This window comes from Rattus rattus, chromosome 10, assembly GCF_011064425.1.
Source record: "Rattus rattus isolate New Zealand chromosome 10, Rrattus_CSIRO_v1, whole genome shotgun sequence".
Taxonomy (NCBI): Eukaryota; Metazoa; Chordata; class Mammalia; order Rodentia; family Muridae; genus Rattus; species Rattus rattus.
The window spans coordinates 88,203,293-88,220,786 of NC_046163.1; the positions used below are offsets into that span (position 1 = coordinate 88,203,293).

A 17,494-nucleotide genomic window follows, 5' to 3' on the forward strand; every position below is an offset into this window, starting at 1 on the left:
TATCTGGTCTGTTTCCTTCAGGTTCAGGTTCAGTGTCTCAGGCAGGGCTCCTGCCTCTCCTGGGCCCTCCCCCACGGGAGCCCAGAGGCCTTATACAGTTTCCTCTTGGGCCAGGGATGTGGGCAGGGGTGGGCAGTGTTGGTGGTCTCTTCCGCTCTGCAGCCTCAGGAGTGCCCACCTGACCAGGTGGTGAGGTCTCTCTCCCACGGGTTTTGGGAGCAGAGAGCTGCTGCGGGCCGGGATCCGCGGGTGTGGGACTTCCGGTCGTGAAAACAATTCTTAATAATAAAAGACAAACCTGTCTCTCTGTGAGAAAATAATTTAAGCTTTTCCTTGACTTCCAACCCCTCCTCTTGCAGGAAAGCAAAACAAGGTGAACAATGGTAGACATCCCCCCCCCACTGGAAAAATCATGATATCTTGATTACATAGCTTGGAATTCAGCCTTTTGCTTGGCTCTTTCTTTCTGAAATTTGAAGTTCATACTTCAATTTCCTTAATACAAGTAAGTACACAATTCAGTCTATTTGTCCTTCCTTTTCCTTAAATTACTATATAGAATTTCCATTTTCTCTTTTCATGTACAATATTATGATAAATGAAAGTGATTCTCAGCAAAGCATCAACAATATTATATACAGATGAATGAATAAAATGAAAATAAAACTAAGGTAATAAATACCAATGGCCTCTATAAATGCCTTTGAATGCCCCTTTTCATTGATCCCATAAATAGTGGTCTATGTTAGAATGCTTTTATCCCTTTCTATACTTCCACCAACTAGACAAAATTTTGGTGCCTTTCATGAAATTAAACAATTTAAGTAGAAGTTCCATTATTTTCAGTGACTGGTTTATGCCTACTGTGATTATGACTGTTGTGGGTATGTATTAACTAACTTAATTAATGTGGGATAACCCAAATCTCTGTGAGTGCATCATTTTCTAGGAAGGAACTCCTGAACTATGAAACAATGGAGAAACTTTTCTTACCCACATTTTAAATTTGGTTAAATTCCATAAGGTTACACCCATAGATGAAGAGCTATAGGCACTTAATAGCTACTAAAAAAGAACACCAACCAGTCTTCCTCAAGGATAAGCCACCTGACAGATTATCTGCTCATAAACAGTCAACCTAAATTAATGTATGTATGAGAAATATTAAATAAACTCAGCATGTTATATTTATGTATTCATATGCATTGATTCTCTTTCTATGTTCCATTATAAATATAGACATTGCCAGCTACCTTTTGTATCTACTCTCATGATGGACTGTAACATAGTACTGTGACCTAAATGAAGCCCCATTTCTTTAGACTGATTGTTGTAAAGATATTTTAGGAAAGGCAAATAAATAAATAAATAAATAAATAAATAAATAAATAAATAGTAGACTAGACTAGCTACTGAGTGAAGCAATGTATTACAAATTTAAATTATAGAACAGAAATATTTTCCCAAGTATGTTTTACCTACTCTGCTCTTCAAAGCCTACTTGAATTATTCATTGAATTCACACAAACACACCAGCTGATCTCAATAGGCTAATATAGGTAGTTTGAAATGTTTACATATCAAAAACGTATTACATCAAAGTAGATTATTTGATAAAATGGGTCTAGTTTTGTTTAAAGAATGGTAATTTAAATTATCTGTTTTTATAGATTAGGTATTATTTCATATTTACTACTACAACCAGTAAAGTTTAAAAGCACATGCTTTTCAGAGACTGATTTGAAAGATTACTTAGTTTATTGATTCTTAATTTAGTTAATTAATCCCTATACTGAATTAGTAAAATTGCTGTGTGGTTCTGTTCCTCTTGAAAAGTTTTAGGCAGTGGCTTTGCATAGAAAGAAAAAATCATTTCATTTGATGCAAATCAGAAAAGGTCATTATGCAGAATGATGACTGTGAGCACAAGAATGCTGATGAGAATCATAGGAAAGGGGAGTAACAAACGATTACCTCACAGGGCTGTTGGAAGAATCTGGGTCATGAGCTGCTACAGTGCCAATTATATGCCCCACCTGTGTCGCTTCTGACACCTCCATGGGATACAAGGGTGACGAAAACACAGGGGGCTCATCTACGTCTTCCACAATTATCTTAACTGTTGTTGTGTCACTGAATGGACCCAAGCTCAGAAACCGGGGATCAGCATCTCGATTTGCAGCTTCTATGCGCAGTGTATAACTTGTTTTGGCTTCAAAATCGAGCTCCTATAAAGAAAGTTATCAAGGAAATTAAATTACCAATTGGATAGTCAGCAAAGCACAGTCTTTCCATTTATGAATATGAATAACCATAAAGGAGACTCTGTCAGGAAAATGCACAATCAGCATTCAAACACAATAAGCATTTCTGTCCATCAGAGTCCTTAGTAGTCTTCCAGCTCATACACTGACCACGTGATTTGAGCTAATATAGTAAGTCCATTTTAATGTTATGCATTGTTTGGACAGACACAAGTCTTCACAACTTTATCTGAAAAAAAGAAGTTATGATTTAAAAGTATTATCCAACAGGGCATCAGTTTAATATTATTGAATATTATATCTACTTTACTCAGGAATATACATTAAATAGAAAGAAAATTGTTGTGTTCACTCAGTCCCTCATTTAAAAGATCAGTGTTTTAGGGGGCGATTCTCATTTTCTGAGTTCTAAAGTGCTCAAAATGTAGATGTAGGCAGTGGACATATATTTCTGGTGCTCAGACTCACACTATCCTTATTCCTTTCTATAAGGTACCCACTGTTGATACTTTCCTTAACGGTCTATTGCTAAATCTAAATGCTCTCTACTTAGGTGAATGAAACTTATATTTCAGACTACTAAATTTGAACGTGATATTCTAAGAGGACTAATGATGTTAAAAAGCTGTTCAAAGGCAGCCACTAGAAGTTTGAAAAGACTATAAAAATAAATATTGAACTAAAAATACCATCTGTGCAAATTAAAAATACCATCTGTTTGACGTGGGAATCAACTCAGGATTCCATGTGTGTACTGGATTCACTCTTACCTACTGTGTCAGTTCCTTAGATTCTCATTTGGCTATAGTCTAAGAGCGTGTAGAGTCAGAGATTTGGAAATTTCCAGCTTATTTGATGAGGCATCAATTTGATGATGATCAGGACATTTGCTTGTATGCATATTTTAAGTGGTCTGTCAGGTAATTCTGACACAATTCCTCATTTAGATATTTTCCAGTGGTTGAGAAATTTTCCTAGGTCTGCCCCTACAATTCAATGCTTGTTATCAGGATCAAGTAGATAATCTGTATTCACCAGAAAGTGTTTGCAGACATTGACCAACTATGAAAACATTGTACATAAACTTGTTTTAGTCTCATGTTATCTATATAAATGTCAAAATGTACGAGAAAAGCTTTCATCTAACTATAACTATGTTAAACAGGGCAGGTTAAGATTCTATTTTCTATCTCTTTTCAAACCAATGAAAACCCTAAACTACTTTAAGATATGCAGTGAAACACAGTCAACAGTACAAAAAGTTACTGTTCAAGTAAAGTTTTGTCTCACCTACTAATAATAATTTGAAATTTGCTACAAAAGTAAACATAATTATTTTATATTACTTATTTTTAAACATGTTTAGAAGGCAGCATATGAAGTACAGAATCTGGATGTTATACATTCTTATAAAAGCACTAATACTCAAGAAATAGTCTGTCTAGAGCATGATGAAAACAAGATAATTAAAGAATTTGGATCAAATAGTATAAATCAAGTATCAAGGACATGTGACATTAAAAAAACAATTGCAGAGTATGTCACAGACAGCCATGTGTACACTGTTCAAGTGGGAAGTAGTATCATTAATAGTAATAATAACAAATACATTTTTAAAATGACATTTAATTCACTTTTTCTTCTGCATTATTGATATTCATGAAATGCATTTTAAAAGTGTTATATTTGTTTACCAGGATAATCCTTTACACAGTGGTAATGATGATCTTAAAATGGTCCATAAGAAGAAAGGAAACCACAGGTATAAAACTTGAATCTCTTAATACTGGAAGTTGTATAAGAAATTTGCATCATACTGGATCTTTGAATATATATTAATAAGTAAGATTAATGAGACATGAATGTCTCTATAAAGTTCAAAATTAGTAAAGCCACAAAGTCACTCTGGGAATTATAGGTGTTGATTAGTGACCTGTCAAGGATTCTGATGTCAGAGTCATAAGCCAGGGTCAAAAGCAGCTGGTTTGCTAAAATTGATTTACTGGCTGCAAAAGAGATATTTTAAGTTTATTATCAGCAAGGATGATAAAATTGAGCATTAAAATAAATTTATATCTAAGACCAGGATCTGTCAATTTCCTGCATCTAGCCAGTTGGTAAACATCAGACTTATTAGGCAGCATATTCTCTGCCACATGTGAAGAAAGAGGCATAGTCATACATCAGTGATTCTACACAGATGACACGTAATTCTGTGTTATTTCTGTATATCCCTGGGCATCCAGGTTTTCCAATGACTTAAAATCAGAAAATAATTTAGTCCCTAGATTTTATGAAACACACAACAGTAAATAACAATTCCACTGAGTAAAAAGAAAATCAAGGCAGTCCAAAAAGGCCAGACATATCATGTTTTTTTGACCAACTCTTCACTCCTCTTCTTTCAACACCTTTCACTGCACACATGTACCTGCTGTTCTCTCTTTCTCTTGTAACTCTCTCTTTTTTAGATGAATGGGAATTGTTTTAGAGACCATTATCTTCTTTATAGGTACTCCTATAACTTCCTGGCATAAAAAAATAAGCTTTTATCTCAAAATACACTCATGCCCAAGTAATTTTCTTCATTTAATTCTCTAAGATTCATTTGAATATCTTTGAAATTATATGAATGCATGTGTATCAGAGGGTATGTATGTGTACTTTAATGCAGTTATCCACGGGGGTTAGAAGAGAACATCAGAGTCCCTAATGCTGAAATTACAGGTAGGGGTGAGCAGTCCAACAAACTTACTAGGAATTGAACCAGCAACAACAATATATGCCTTGAACCCCTGGGTCAGTTTTCAAGCTTCATTGTTCAGAGTAACTGCAGAAGGGAGCACTGGAGGAGTCAATGGCTGGACTTTTAAAAAATAATAATTTTAAAAAGACATTTAAATAAATGGCAGATTAGTATGCATTAAGGTTTGATTGTTTGTGCCTGTAAAAAGAAGACACAATGAGAAGACCCTTCTCAGAGTTAGGAAGAATGCTCTCTACAGGAATTGATTTTTCCTTGATTTGGGACTGCCCAATTCCAATTGAAAAACAAATAGATTTTTTAATTGTTTAAACAATACACTGTATTATATTTTTGCTATAGCAGCTTAATATGGAATGTACACTGTTTTGAATAGTTGTGAAAACTATATAGTTCAGAATCCTAGAGAAAGTTCCAAATATCCATATTTAAGAGACAAAAATACTCTATGAAATTATGGCCATGTAGGCTCCCCACATGATATATCACACAGCATTTCTTCAAGCTTTAAAAGTAGAGTTGCACTCTATATTATCAAATCTAGGCACCTGCATATTTCACTTACAAATTCAGGTTTTCATAAATCCTTTCAAAGCACATAAAAACTATAGCTATAGGATAAGGGCAACAGTTACACAGCTATTAGTTAGATTATCATAATAGTTAGTTTTTTTATTATTTCTCTGAAATAAGTGGTGCATCAAAAAAGAACAAGATACCCATTGTCTCTGTGGTATATATACTGAAACCTCAGGTAAGGTGGAATTTTAATAAATACAAGTAAGGAAAAAGTACTGCATTTGGTTTTTAATCTTTTTCTTTGTTTGTTTATTTCTCAATACAGCTTGGCTCCTGCTCTATACTCACTCTTTCACTGTACTAAAGCGATCTTTAGTGATCTTCTCACTTCTTTTAGATCTTACACCCTTGCACCTTTGGTCAAAACTCGTGATGATTCAGAAATATATCCAAGTTAAATCTTTCAATCTGTGTACAAAAACCATCAAAACTGACTAATATGCATATAAATAAGTGTGTGTGTGTGTGTGTGTGTCTGTGTGTCTGTGTGTGTGTTAGAGAGAGAGAGAGGTTTTTTTTATATTTAACATTGATTTCTTAACAAAATACATGTTTTGTATGTCTTAAAAACACTCCAATCAGTCAGTTCACAACAATTCATAGCTCCCATTCCAAGGAATATGACATTGTCTTCTGACAGATACTGCACACGGCAGAAAACAGACATATAAATATAAAATAGATTGTAAAAAAACACTCCATTCACACTTGATCTATGTTTTATATCAGATATAATGTATGATTTCCAGCATTCTTTCTTCTTGATTTGTTTATTAAACTTATTTCTTGTAAGTAAGTGACTGTAAAAAAGACAATATCAATAGACAAAATGATCTGTCCTACAATTCTACTGTAAAGACAATCCTACTCTAAATAAATTGACTGTTCAGAATTTTCAATGTAATCTACCACCACAAAAAAATCATGGCTGCAAAAAGTAATTCTGTACATTTTATATAATGATTATGTTCTTTCCCCAGTAGCTTCTAAAAGCCAAACACAACCTATTCATTATGCAGAACTGTCATTTCATTTTGTCCCTGGGTTGTGACCAAGAAGATCTTAATGTTCTCTTCAGCTGTAGTAAATTTAGCCAGTCTTCTTTTGGCCTCCTTTTCCTAAAAACATTTTTTTTTAGAAAACTTGTCATTGTGTAAATTGTTTCTCTGTTGCTTGGAGATTTAAACCCTTTTTAAAAACTTCTGGCCTTTTCTTACAACACAAGATTATTTCCTTCTAAGACCCAAGATTCAACACAATGAAATGTAACCAAAGAGATGAGAGGGCCTCCCGCCTATAGTGAATGGAAGAGTTGTTGACTACTTTTCAAGGGTCTTTTTCTCAACGTAATACTCTCTGATGTCATAAAGACACAAAAAAGACAGTTGGTGCCATGGTGCCTCATTTTCAAATTCATTTACAAAACCAATTTCTGTTTCTTTACTAAACCTGAATTCAGATTGCAGTTCAATGAAGTCTGATATTTTTCTCTTTCTTACAACAGTGGTCATGGAATTGAAGTTTACTTTGTCTGGTAAATTTAAAAGTACAGTGTTATTTTTTTGTGACAACTACAAGTAATTTTAGTAAAATGAGGGTTTGTCTTGAGATATTTTTGAATCATTAATCTATATCAACTTATGAATAAGAAGTTGTTCATCAGGGGAAGAGAATGATAAATACTTATAGTGAATAGATTATGATATTATTTTGATATTTTATAATGATTTACATGAACTATATCAAAATGAATTTAATAATTAAAAAAATGAAAAGAATGAACAAAATAAAACAAAAACAATAACAACAAAACCAAAACCACACTGTGTCTGAATGAATCTATAGCCCTACAAATCATAATGTTAACATTAAAAAATATGCTTTAATTGTATGATTATCAAGACCACATGAATACACATTATCAACACTTACATTATGCAAGTATACTGGGTTAGTATGTACAAAGTATTACATTAAATTTGAAACATTAAGTTATGTTAGTAAATCATAAATAAAAATATGGTTATTAATATCATAAACTTAATTTCTAAAATATCAAAAAGGTTACTCTTATTTTCATATATATTTTAATTTATATTTAATGTTGAGAAAACAATCTTTACTTTAAAAGATTTCAAATGCCCTTCTGGTCTGAACCAGTGCCCTGAGCAAACCTTGGGTGCTGGTTCAAAACCAAGTCCCACAACACCCAAAACAAGCCTGAATCTCAGATGTTCTGAAACAGCCAGGATCACAGGAAAGGCCAAAATATCAGTCCCAGCACCCCGAATAACTGGGTACCCCAGGATCCAACACACAGATATCCCTGCTAAGCCAATGGCACAGGTTCCTATCTGTCTGATCCTGGACCCATAGCAGAGCTGGGATGTTGACTCTGTATGCACTTTTAGAACACCCAAAGATAGCCCAACTCCAAGATTCTCTGAAAAGCCCAGGATCACAGGATCACAGAGGAACCTCCAATTGAAGACAATCAGATACAACCAGGAGCACTGGAACTCTGACATACTCAAGATCACAGTAGAGGTCACAATATCTTTCCCAACATCCAGTGTAACGGAGACCCTTCCAAGAACCAGGGAAAGCCAAACCTGCCCAGCAAGAGGCATAGGTTCGTTCCAGCTTATAGCTGTGCCTGGAGAAAGCCCAGGGCTCTGGCTCCCCACCCACTCTTGCAACAGCCTGAGAAAGTTTGACTCCTAGGAACTCTGAAACAATGAGACTTTAGGAGCTTGTTCATACCAGGATATCAGGCTCCTACAGACAGATCTACTCCCAGGACACTGGCACAACCATTATTACAGGAGGGAAGGCTCTAGTCAGAGACAGCAAGAGCAAGAAGCACTATAGATCATCAGACATCTAGAGGCAAGCACAAGAATATGAGCAATAGAAACCAAATTTACTTAGTAACATCAGAACCCAGTTCTCCCACTACAGCAGGTTCTGGAGAATCCATGACAATAGAAAACGAAGATTCTGATTTAAAAACACATCTCAACATGATGATAAAAGACTTTAAGAAAGATATAAATAAATTCCTTAAAGAAATACAAGAGAACACAGGTAAAGAGGTAGAAAACCTTAAAGAGGAAACAAACAAACAAACAAAAAATTCTTTAAAGATTTATCAGAAAATACAACCGAACAGGTAAAACAGTTGAACAAAACCATCTAGCATCTAAAAATGAAAGTAGAAACAATAAAGAAATCACAAAGGGAAACAACCCCGAAGATAGAAAACCTAGAAAAGAGATCAGGAGGCATAAATGCCAGCATCCCCAACAGAATACAAGAGAGAAAAGGGAGACTCTCAGGAGCAGAAGATAGCATAAAAAGATTGACATAGCAGTCAAAGAAATTGGACAATGCAAAAGCTCCTAACCTAAAACATCCAGGATATCCAGAAGACAAGGAGCTCAAACCTAATGATAATAGGTATAGAAGAGAGCAAAACTTTAAAGGGCCAGTAAATATCTTCAGAAAATTATAGAAGAACTCTTCCTTAACCTCAGGAAAGAGATACCCATGAACGTACAAGATTCCTACAGAATTCCACATAGACTGGAACAAAAAAGAAAGTCCTTCCTACACATAATTATCAAAACACCACATGCCAAAACAACAAAAGGATAGTAAAAACACTGAGAGAAAAGGTCAAGTAAAGTAACATGTAAAGCAGACCTATCAGAATTACACAAGACTTCTCACCAGAGCTATGAAAGCCAGAAGATCATCGGCCGATGTCATATAGACCCTAAGAGAATACAAATGTCAACCAAGGCTACTATACCCTGCAAAACTCTCAATTAACATGAATGGAGAAACCAATATATTCCATGAATAAACAAAGCAACACATTCTCTTTCTATAAATCCAGCCCTATAAAGGATAATAGATGGAAAACTCTAACATTAGGAGGGAAACTACACCCTAGAAAAAGCTTTAAAAAAGATACCCACACAAACATAATTTCGACTTTAACCACAAAAACAACAGGGTGATATAATCAATTTTCATGAATATCTCTTAATATTAATGGGCTTAATTCCCCAATGAATAGAAATAGACTAACAGACTGGATACATAAAGAGGACCCAGCATTTTTCTTCAAGCAGGTAACAGACCTCAGTGACAAAGAAAGACACTACCTGAGAGTAAAAGGCTGGGAAAATTTTTCCAAAAGAAAATGGTCCAAGAAATAAGCTATAGTAGCCATTTTACTATAGAATACAATAAATGTTCAACCAAAAGTTATCAAAAAAGATAAAGAAGGACACTTCATACTCATTAAGGGAAACTCTACCAAGATGAACTCTCAATTCTAAACATCTATGCTCCAAATGCAAGGGCAGTCACATTCACAAAAGAAACTTTACTAAAGCTCAAAGCATAGCAACCCACACAACCATGTTTGGAGATTTCAATACCCATCTCGCATCAATGGACAGATCATGGAAACAGGAACTAAACAGAGACACAGTCAGATGAACACAAGCTACAAAGCACATAGATTTAACAGAATTTTTATATAATTTTGTAGAAATTTTCAGCTTAAAACCAAAGAATATACCTTCTTCTAAGGACCTCATTGTACCTTCCCCAAATTGACCATATAATTGTTCACAAAATAGGCTTTAACAGATACAGAAGTTTGAAATAATTCCATGCATCCTATCAGATCAACGTGGCCTAAGGCTGGTCTTCAATAACTACAAAAACAACAGAAAGCCCACATATACATGGAAGATGAGCAACGATCTACCCAATGATAACTTGGTCAAGAAATAAATTAATAAAGATTTTAAAGGCTTTTTATAATTTAAGGAAATGAAAGACCAACATACTCAAACTTATGGGATACAATGAAAGCAGCGCTAAGAGGAAAATTCATATCTGAGTGCCTCCAAAAGGAAACTGTATTGAGTATATACTAGCAGCTTGACAATAAACCTGAAAGCTCTAGAAACAAGCTACTACAACCACGAGGAGTAGATGGCAGGAAATAATCAAACGCAGGACCGAAATCAATCAAATAGAATAAAAAGTGACTGTTTAGAAAATCAGGAACTTGTTCTTTGAGAAAATCAACAAGATAAATTAACACATAGGTGGACTAACCAGAAATCTCAGAGACACTATCCAAATTAACAAAATCAGAAATGAAAAAGGAGTCATAAAAATAGAAACTGAGGAAATTCAAAAAATTATCAGATCCTACTACAAAAGCCTATACTCAACAAAACTGGAAAATCTGGATTAAATGGACCATTTTCTCGACAGATATCAAGTACCAAACTGAAATCAGGATCAGATAAATGATATAAATAGTCCAGAACTCCTAAAGAAATTGAAGCAGTCATTAAAGGTTTCTCAAACAAAATAAGCCCAGGACCAGAAGGGTTTAGTGCAGAATTCTATCAGACCTTCAAAGAAGACCTAATGTCAATACTCTTCAAACTATTTTACAAAAGAGAAACAGAAGGAACATTACACAGTTCATTCTATGAAGCCACAATTTTGCTTATACGCATTACACAGGAAGAACCAACAAAGAAAGAATACTTCTGGCCAATTTCACTTATGAAGATGAATGCAAAGATAGTCAATAAAATTCCCCCAAACAGAATCCAAGAACACATCAAAATGATCATCCATCATGATGAAGGAGGCTTCATCCCAGAAATGCAGGGATGGTTCAATATACAGAAAGCCTTCAATGTAATCCAATATATAACAACAAACTAAAAAAAATTCAACACCCCTTCATGATAAAAGTCTTGAAAAGATCAGGAGATCAAGGCCCATAACTAAACATAGTAAAAGCAATATACAGTGAATGAGTAGGTAACATTAAAATAAATGGAGAGAAACCTGAAGCAATTCCACTAAAATAAGGGACTAGACAAGGCTGCCCACTCTCTCCCTACTTATTCAATATGTTACTCACAGTCTTAGCCAAAACAATCAGACAGCAAAAGGATGTCAAAGGGAATCACATTGGAAATAGAGAATTCAAAATATCACTATTTGCAGATGATATGATAGTATACTTAAGTGACCTCAAATTTCCACCAGAGAACTACTAAGCCTGGTAAACAACTTCAGCAAAGTGGCTGGGAATAAAATTAACTCAAACAAATCAGTAGCCTTCCTCCACTCACAGAATAAATGGGCTGAGAAAGAATTTAGGGAAATGACACCCTTCATAATAGTCACAAATAATTAAAAAAAATACCTTGGAGTCTCTTAACCTGGCAAGTCTGTATGACAAGAACTTCAAGTCTCTGAAGAAATAAATTGAAGAAGATCTCAGAAGACAGAATGAACTCCTATGCTCATGGACTGGCAGGATTAATATAGTAAGGATGACTATCTTCCTGAAAGCAATCTACTGATTCAATGCAATCCCCATCAAAATTCCAACTTAATTCTTCATAGAGTTAGTAATAGCAATTTGCAAATTCATTTGGAATAACAAAAAAACCCAAGATAGCAAAATCTCTTTTTAAAAATAAAAAACTTCTGGAGGAATCATCATCCCCAATCTAAAGCTATATTACATAGTAAGCATGATAAAAACTGTACACATATTACTGTTACAGAGACAGACAGGTAAATCAATGGAATAAAATTGAAATGCTTTACTCTCCTTTTGAGGAACACCTAAAACAATGTTCGTGCCATTTAACTCAAAATTTTCATGCTTCTTTATTTGAATGTTTATTTTTCCAACTTCTAACTTAAAATTGTCATAAAAATTATCAATTCAAGATTTCTTTTAAGATTCAAAAGTCATTTAATCTATTCCCACAGGCCAAACCAACTATGCTGATAAGCATTATTTAGTCCTTAATTAATAACCACTTTAATTTTACAAACTGTTTCTGCCTATGCTAGGCTAAATTCCTCAAACTCCCTTGCCTTTCTAGGATATACTTCCAAGCAAACTATTACAGGCTTAATACATAGTACCCACCCTATACAGACATTCCCCTGCTGTGGTTCTGAACCTCTGTTGTGATTATGCTACAGATTAATCTCTACAAAAGAAAAGGACAGTAATGTCACAGATCCAGATGAGACCGACCACAATCTCCTTGGATCTGCCTAGGACAATGAAGCCCCTTTATCAGGCTAAAATCTATCTAGACAACTGAGATCCACAGATGACAGCTGCCCACAGAGGACAGACTTGGGATCTTCCAGCTACTGTTGAGCTCTCTTGCCAAATTCAAATGGCTACCAAACTTGAGGAAGTGTATATGATAGTAAGGAAAACATGTCGTCTGTATTTATTAATCAAATGTTTAAAACCAATGGTACTACCCTCACAAACTACAAAACCCATCAAACAATTGGTTCAATAATCTTCTAGCAGCCACTCCTCATTACCCAGCTGGCTTATGCTGTGGTACTCATCTGGGGTATGTTATATTTTATTTTGATAACTCTGCACTATCCCAAATTTTTCACTGCAAATGACACAGTCACATGTTAAAGAAAAAAGATAAAATTCACAGACCATATGAAGCTCAAAAGGAGGGAAGACAAAAATTTGGATGCTTCAGTCCTTCTTGGAAGGGGAAAAAACTACTCACAGGAGGAAATATAGGGACAAAGAGTGGAGCAGAGATTTAGCGAAAGGTTATCCAGAAACTGCCCCACCTGGGGATCCATCGCATATGCAGCCACCAAATTCAGTCACTATTGCTGATGCCAAGAAGTGCTTGCTGATCGGAGCTGATATGGATGTCTCCTGAGAGGCTCTGACTCAGCCTTACTGAAACAGAATGGGAATGCTTGCAGCTAACCATAGGACTGAGGATGGGGACACCTATGGAGGAGTTAGAGAAAGGCCTGAAGGAGCTGAAGGGGTTTGCGATCTTATAGAAACAACAACAATATCAACCAAACAAACTCCAAGAGCTCCAGGGACTGAACCACCAATCAAAGAGTACACATGGAGGGACCCATGGCCGTAATCACATATGTAGCATAGGATGACCTTTTGGGACATCAATATCAGGAGAGGCCCTTGGGCCTGGGAAGGCTCGTTTCCCCATTGTTTGGGACTGCCAGGGAGGTCAGGTGTGAGTGGGTGCGTGGCAATGGGAACATTCTTATAGAAGCTGGAGTAGGGGGATGGAAGGAGGGATTGGGAAATTTGAAATGTAAATACATAAAATATCCAATAAAAATGCAAAAAAAGAAAAACAACTTTAGAAAAAGAAGAAAAAGGTTGAGTTGTGGGACATAAAATCATGCCAGGAATTTTGATAAAGTAGAACAGGTCAACCCCCGAGATTCTATAGGCACACACCTGAGACATAGGTGACCACCAGCTCCCTGCCAGACTCCTTACTTGGAACAAATGCCATGCATCTCACTTTAAAGAGATGAGACCTGTGGTCTTGTAGGCCCAATGCAGAGTTATCCATGCTAATGAGGTACATAGAGCTCCAGAGGGTGTAGCCAATAAGCCTCCCTTCCCGGACATTGCTCCCTGCAAATTTTATTTAGTCTCAGCCCCACTCTGAAAAGTGGGTTATGATTTTACACATAACATTTTCGGCCATGACAATAAACAGTCTATTTTCATCAAGAAGGCCTTTACCTACAGAACAGCAGCCTGATCTTCCATAGAAGGCCTCTCTATGCCCCCAGCCACAACTGCCACCCAGCCTGCCACATTCAACCTTAGGACAGTTCCTGGCTAGGAAAAGCCTGAACTCTCCTCATTCTCTGGCCCTGGGCTAGATGCTGTCCCCAGCCCTCAGGCCCCTGACTCTGTTCTCTGTTCTTTCATGACTCCTAGCAGCACCTGGATGTCCAAGATTCTGTGAACTCCACACCTAAAACATGTTTTCCTACCCTGGGAATGCTGTCTTGGTGCTTCCCTCCAGCCCAGCAGCCACCAGGCAGTGGCTAGGGATAAGCAATCAAACTTCCTCTGCCTACCATTCCACTGTCCCAAGTAGCCATGCCCAGTGGATGCCCAGATATGGTCCAAAAAAACCCTACACAACACACAGACACACACATACATACACATACACACACATACACACACAAACACACACACACACACACACAGTGTAAGTTTTCTGTTACTATAAGAAAATACTCAAGAAAATAATCTAAGTAAGGAACGATGATTTCAGAAATATGACTTCTTGTTCACTCCATTTAATTGCTGTTGGCTTCTGGTAAAACACACAATGATGTTCAAGAGAAATGCAGAATGATAGCTGAGGAGGGGGTGGATAGAAGACCTAGGATGAAGAAGAAAGCAGGGCAGGGAAGAAAGTAATTACATCAAAACTAAGATATAGTTAAAGAATCTAGACCTTTTAGTTATGAGTTGAATCATGTTTTGGGAGTGAAGCAGTATTTTCTCTTAGGTCAAGAATTTCAAGAGACTTCATAGTGTCTGTTCTTAGATTCCCCTTGGAACAAATCAAGGATAATGGTTATCTAATGGATACATATTCCCAGTCTCTCTTGTGTTAGTTCTAGCCCCCAGTCTGACCCATAGAAGCAGAATTCACACTCTTTCCAGTAAGTGGTTGCTGATGCATCTTTGTGCTCACCCAAAATAATGAGGAGAATTTTTATTCTGGAAGAATAAATCAACTTGCCTTTTTGAGTATTCGTCTTACCTGTAAACCATGTTGTTGTTTTTTTTTTTTTAAGTTTTCCCAAGCAATGTCAAAGTCCTTATATACTCAGCATACATACACAGTTTGCTAGCGTTCTAAACCACATAGAAAATGCATTGCATCTATGCAGCTACAACTCATCTCTTTAAATGTGTACTCTGTTTTATGCTCTTGAACTTTAAACCTGGCTTCTGACCTAGAAATGTTTATCTGTATCTAAAATGTGTGTCAAATAAAGCAAGTTCCTAAGTGTATGGAGAGTTTGTATGTTGCAATTCCAAAGGGGGGAAAACAAATATCCAGACATGAACCACTGGTATTGCTTTTAAATGTTGCCTTTCCCCTTTGTGCACATAATATAATGACTAAATACTGTGGAATCCATGATTTAAAATCTTTATTAAAATTGGCCAGTCAAATGAATTTAGAAATCAAAATGTCATGTCAAAAGTCAGAATAAAAAGGAAACATTTACATTTTAATGACTTTTATTTAGCCTTATAAATTTTATGACTTTCGCCTAGAAAATGTTTCTATTTTTATGTCTATTTCTCTGTCTTTCTGTCTATGACTCTCTCTCTGACTCTGTTTCTGTCTTTCTGCCTCTGACTGTCTCTGTCTACGCTCTGTGTATGTCTTTCTCCCCCTCTTACATAGACACACACACACACACACACACACACACACACACACACACACACGCACACATCAGTCACAAACACTCTGAAACCATGCTGTTGGTAATTATTAAAATCAAGGAAGAAAATAAATCTAAGTGAAGTGTCTTGGTGTTTTGTTACCATGAGTATCTTGTGCTGGCATCAGATTACTATCAACTTTCACCAAAGATTGCTGATTTCTTATTTCTTTATATGACCTGAAATCTATCTCTATTGTTGATTAATCAATGTCTAATAATAAATAGGTTATAAGCATATATTCATATGCATATGTGCTCATATGTCAGAGTGTTTGCACTATAATTTTATTATATCTTGGTTGAGAAAGAGAGAGAGAGAGAGAACAATCTTTAGTACAACAGAAGACTAGTACTTTTTCAGTTCTTCAGCAGCTGAACTAATTGAATAAAATCCATAAAGGAAAAGTTTTAATGAGAGGAAAAATGAGCATGAAATTGCATGTGTCTTCCATGCAACCTCAGCCATCATCTAAGAGATAGTGAAGTAAACAGTTGCTTTTGAAAGTCATTATATCATTACTTCATGTAATAGGCTACAGACATATTTCCACACAAGGAAATAAGTACAGATATGACAATTATGTGCAGAGGAGTTGAAGGTTGAAACAAAATTAGAAGTTCTATCTAGTTCTTCCTCTCAGCAGAGAGAGGAAGGCATTATTATCAAAAATTCTGCCAACATACATATTTGACTTTCTTCAGCCCCCTTAACAAGGATGGACATAGAAAAATTGTTTAGGTTGCAGAGCATTATCTTGCTAATGTAGCATGAGTACATTTTCTCTACAAGGAGACAATATGAACCATAAACAATTTATGGAGCAGATTGGAACTACTTAACTTTCAAAGGGAAGGCCATTTAGAAATGCACATTTTTCACTCGAATATAACCCAATAATAATACATTTTATAAATTCCATATTTAATTCCTGCTGAGGTTTTCAAATGAAAATTGAAGTACAATAATGGAAAATTGCTATACCTCTAAGAAAAAATAAGAAAGCCTGAAGACCTAAGTTGTAAATTGAGGTATAGAAATGTACTCTAGGTGGATTGCAAAACTCTGTTTTTACTCAAATGGGATAATATTAATGTTTACACTGTGTGAATTTTAAATTTCTATCAGACATGTTAAAAACAGCATCACAAAACTATTCATTAATGGCCTCAGATTAGAATATGCATTGTTCCAAATGATGAACATTTTTACATTATCATCAGGTTCTTTTTTATATTTTACTATGTAACTATACTATTCATATAGCACAGAAGCTTTGATGAAATTATGTAAATAACACGAGGACTTTAAAATACACTGAGTCTTATAGATGTTGCACTACAGATCCATTAAGCATCTTCTGTAGAAATTCATGCAAAAATTGCATATTTAAAAATAGTCTTTCCAATTTCTGCGTGTTCCTAAGTTCATTTCATGTTAATAAAGGAATATACAAATATTTAACACATGTGATGAAAAATGTTCAAACTGGAATAATTTTTCCTA

General features: G+C 35.5%; 1 protein-coding gene across 2 annotated transcripts in view; it reads right to left on the reverse strand.

Annotated features, from left to right (window-relative positions):
* Window positions 1-1,694: 1,694 nt before the first annotated feature.
* Cdh7 (cadherin 7) overlaps window positions 1,695-17,494 on the reverse strand; it is a 94,478-nt gene continuing 78,678 nt past the window's right edge. For both annotated transcript variants that reach the window (XM_032914785.1, XM_032914786.1), the window contains exon 7: window positions 1,695-2,228. In XM_032914785.1, coding sequence (XP_032770676.1) covers window positions 1,971-2,228 — 258 coding nt within the window. In that variant the 3' untranslated portion in view covers window positions 1,695-1,970. The remainder of the gene's footprint in view (window positions 2,229-17,494) is intronic.